Below are 4,526 nucleotides of genomic sequence, written 5' to 3'. Positions count from 1 at the left end.
TTTTTTTTTTTTTTTTTTTTTTTTAGTAGCTGTTACGTAAGAAAATACGCGGAACGTTCTCGTCGAAAATTACTAAAAGCTATCGATCGATGCGATATCCATTGCGAGAATAGTTGAAAATTTGTACAAAAAAAAAAGAAAAGAAGAGACGCGTTGAAAAATGATTGCAGAATACTCGGAGGACATCTATCCGTACGCCACCTTCCAGCTAGAGGAGAGCGTACCACCAGGGGGTGATAGTCGATGTAATTCCGCGGCGCCTCTTCAGACCTTCGTCTATCACGATCCCCGTCTGTCCACAGCCGACACTCTTCAATTACGAGAGGTATCGTCCCACGTTCAGTTTGCTTTTGTCATTCACCATCGCTTTCCACCATTCGTCACCATTCGTGTCTGTTCACCGACTTAACTAGGAAAACACACTTGCGCACACCGCATGCATTCTCGAGTTCGTCCTTGTAACGCTCTTCACGTGTAATTGCTTCGGACAGAAGTTCGTATTTTTGCATATATATATGTTCGATAAAAAACATCTTCGCCTTTTACAAAATTCTAAAAAAAGAAGAAAATTGTATCGATTGCAATAAATCGATAAAAAAAAATACGAACTTTTATCACATTCCAAAACATCCTCCGAAACAAAGCTTCGCTTCCTCCTCGCTATCGTGACTATTTTATTATATTTATACCGAACGATCGAAAAATCGGATCGGTAAAGGAAGCAAAAGGGGATTAAAATCGCATTAATTTCGCTTGGGAGCATGTTGCAGCAAGCGCGCTTTTTGCACAATCCTAATCATAATTTCGCGCGTGCGTATCGGTCTTGGCTATCGGGTATGTTGTTTAGCGCAGATTGTCTGGCACGAACGATTTGTTTGTACGATTTTCTTTTTTTTTTTCCGCGAACAATTCGCGGGCTCAAAAAAAAAACACGGGCTCGTATAACGTATGTCGCTCGTAAACGTCGAAACAGTCATAATTCAGACGCAGAAACAATTTAAAAAAAAAAAAAAAAAAAAGAACGTGTTTGTAGAGAAACGCGCGTGGATCGAGTAGAACAGATGTGCATCATAGAGGATCGATCATTGTGACTGCTGGTCCCACCTTGCTTCGTTTCGCATCTGTCCTGATCAGTCCATCGAGGAACCGCAACACCGATGCAACAACGATAATTTTTTTTTATATGTATTATATATATATATAAATTCGCCATATTCTACACATCTCTCGCCAACTCTTCTCATTTATTAGCTCATGTATAGTTGTAGAATAAGAATCGAAGCGATGTTCTGGTGTATGATATTACGTATCATCGATCATATATATATATATATATATATATTTAGATATATATATTTGGTCATAGAGAAGAGACAGTAGTTTGAATCTCGTTCACGAGATTCAAGAGATCAGAGTCATTTGATCTCTGACTCGACAAATATATATTCGCGATGCAAATGTCGATCTTACACGTCACATATTACCGTCCATAAGTCACGAAAAGATTTTGACGAGAAGAATCAAGAAACAACTTACGTCAAACAATATTATTATAATTTAAAATTGGAAAATTGGCGTATCTGGTGGTGAGTGACTTACGAACGACAGTGTGTGCAACATTGTATATACAAATGACAAATGGGATCCGACTCTGATCTAAAGATCTCTAATAGCTAGCAAACGATCTAACACCGAACACGCGATGAATTCACGCGATTCGATTCGATTCGATACAATCGATATATCGGTGTAGCGCGTCTCCTCGTTCCCTCGTGCGATGATGTGCCAAAATTCATGGAAACAAATTCCGTGTGATTGCAGTCGGATTGCAACCGGTACACTAAGGTGCGCGGAGGCCGTTCGTCCTCTGCGCCGTTGCACAAAACGCACAAGGTCAGTCAGGGCAAGTCCGAGTCGGAGGAATACGACACCCTGGGCTCGGACAGCGACACGGAAGTCGGGACCAGCAGCCGAACCGAGTCTTCAAATCACCTCGTCGATTCGCACCACTCGGTGTCTGCGGCCGACTCGCGTGTCCACAGTATGCAAATCTTTCATCCTTCTATCTTTCGCCTTCTTTCATTCCTCCAAAATGTCTATCTCTGTCTCTCTGGCCCGTCTCCAGTTTCGTTTGATCCTGCTCTTTTTCAAGAAAAAAAAAAAAAAAAAAAGAAAAAGAGGACGCGCTTCTCGTTCCTCGACCTCCCTTTTGACCATGTGACAGGGAAAAAAAAGAAGAAGAAAATAAAAAAATGTAAAAAAAAAAAAAGAAAGGGAAACGAAAGGAGAGGAGGAGTGTTATCTAGTTTTTTTTCCATGCACCACAGTACAGGATGTCCGTTCCCCCGTTGCCTGTCTATATATATATATATATATTTATATATATTGTTTATTTAGAGTGCACCAAATATGTGATCGAGTATTTCACGCTTGTTTGTTGTCTTCGTTGGAACGGAATCAGGGGGGAAGTCGTCGTTTCGAAGGAACGGTGTCGCGCGACATCACCCTTTCTATCTATTCACCGGGGAAAAATCGTTGCGTTCTCTCTTGCTTTCAGACTTCCTGTACCATGGACCAGAATCTAGCACGTCTACAGAACCCTCACCGATTTTTGAGAGAAAATCGTTTCCTGGAAGGGGAAGATCCAAGTAAGGGATTATTGTATATTGTATAAGGGGAAAAGTTTGAAACGAAATGAATTAATCGATGCTCTGGTTGCCTCTCGAAGGATGTTACAGCTGGCGCGTCATACCAGCGAGGAGACCCGTTCCAACTTCGGCCCAATCTCCGGGTTTGGCAATTCCAAGCACCAGTCGAGCAATTCCTGCTCCAATCGGGACCAGGAGCGTGACGGATCAGGGAATCTGTTCGTCCCCAAGCTGGACCCACCCTCGGGCTTCTCCGACGCGTTTGAGCTAAGCGAGGCGGAGTGCGACCTCGATCGCGGCCAACGAAACGTCCGTGACTTTGTAATCGCGGTGTAAATAAAATAATGAAGAATTGTAGAGAATCTCCACGATGATATACCAAGCGAAACGAACGAAACCCCATTTCAAATATCTCGATGTAAAGGGAAAAAAGAAAAAGAAAAAGAAAAGAAAGAGGAATACCATCGTGGTCCGTCTTTCGTTAATTTATTCATCGGCCATCGTGGCCATCACGATGGCAATCGATNGTGCGTGCCCCCCTCCGTTCGTGTTCCTGGCCTATGTCGATGGAAAAAAGAAAAAAAAAAGCGTCGTATCCTAGAAACGAAACGAACGTACCTATCTACGAACTCATGTATTCTTCAAACTGCCAATTTTAGTTTTTCGATTACGATCACGGGGAAAAGAAAGAGCCTGCGACCATCGTTCGTTCGATTTTTCGAATCGATCAAACTTTTTTATCGATCGTCTCGTTGTTTACGAGAGAAAACGAGGATCATCCTATAAGAGACTCGACTCGATTCCCCTACCTTTTCAACAAATTAGGTAAATTTTTATCGCAGGTTTTATCGAACGACGATTACACGGCATAATTGCTCGAGTTCGAGATCGACAACAACGCCCGTTTGACGTATGAGTTTCATTCGGCGTTAAGACTGCGACAGATGAGAGCCACAACTCTGCCATAAACGCGATACACGAGGAAGATTTTTTTCGACTTCCTGACGAGAAAAGACTCTTATTATCTTTTAATTAATTAATCAAAGACTCGAATCGTACTGAATACTCGAATCGTCGAAATCGCGAATCGTCCTATTAAGACTACGTTGCAGCATAGATTCCACGAAGAAATATCGGTTTCCATTCAATACCGAGCGCATATCCCAAACGAGCAATACGAGTGTTACGATTTGTTACGAGTTTACTTGGTCTTCCAGTTTCGTAGATCTACGTTTTACTGATTTTCAATCAGTCGTCTTTTTTCAATAAAGAAAAAAAAAATGAATAACGTAAAGCGTGAACAAATTCCTTTCGCAAGCGTATTTCTCGTTCGTGTGAACCAGCTATGTGTACAAATAACGAAAGCTAGGCCGTGAAAGAACAAAAATGTTTGTTTCGTCGTTGTCATCGGTGTCGTTTCATTTACTGCGAGACTGAAATATTTTTTTTTTTTTTTTAGTAGATGAAACGTGTAGCCTAAAACTTTAACGTTCAAAGCAAAATAAGAAAAAGAAAAAAAAAGAATAAAATAAATAAATAAATAAAATTGTCTGTAAGATGTCTATAATTACCAATGCTGTTAATTGTTAAGGTACGTGTTCGTGTACCTCGACGGAAAGAAACGAACGCGCGAACGACGCGGATCACGAAGAAACGAAGGGAAATAAAAAAAAGATTCTAGTTCTACTTGGTTGAAACGTTGAAACTGAAAGCGATCGTTTCGCCGCGTTTGAATTTCGCGCGTCGATCGACGGACCGAGCGATACGCTATGGAAAACAGACGACGAAACCAAAAAACAAAAAAGCAAAAAAAAAAAAGAAAAAAGAAATAAAAGATAAAGTAAAAAACTAAAGTAAAAAAATAAAAGGAAGAAAAAA

General features: G+C 40.9%; 1 protein-coding gene across 1 annotated transcript in view; it reads left to right on the top strand.

The window, feature by feature from the left end:
• The window catches only part of LOC102675478 (Down syndrome cell adhesion molecule-like protein Dscam2), a 105,893-nt gene extending 101,441 nt beyond the window's left edge, over positions 1-4,452 (top strand). The window contains exons 26-29 of the mRNA XM_031513633.1: positions 171-325; positions 1,822-2,041; positions 2,558-2,648; positions 2,729-4,452. Of these exons, the coding sequence (XP_031369493.1) occupies positions 171-325; positions 1,822-2,041; positions 2,558-2,648; positions 2,729-2,984 (722 nt within the window). The 3' untranslated portion in view covers positions 2,985-4,452. The remainder of the gene's footprint in view (positions 1-170; positions 326-1,821; positions 2,042-2,557; positions 2,649-2,728) is intronic.
• Positions 4,453-4,526: the final 74 nt, after the last annotated feature.

Source organism: Apis dorsata, unplaced genomic scaffold, assembly GCF_000469605.1.
Source record: "Apis dorsata unplaced genomic scaffold, Apis dorsata 1.3 scaffold_683, whole genome shotgun sequence".
In the NCBI taxonomy this organism is placed as follows: Eukaryota; Metazoa; Arthropoda; class Insecta; order Hymenoptera; family Apidae; genus Apis; species Apis dorsata.
This window is presented reverse-complemented; position numbering and strand designations above follow the sequence as displayed.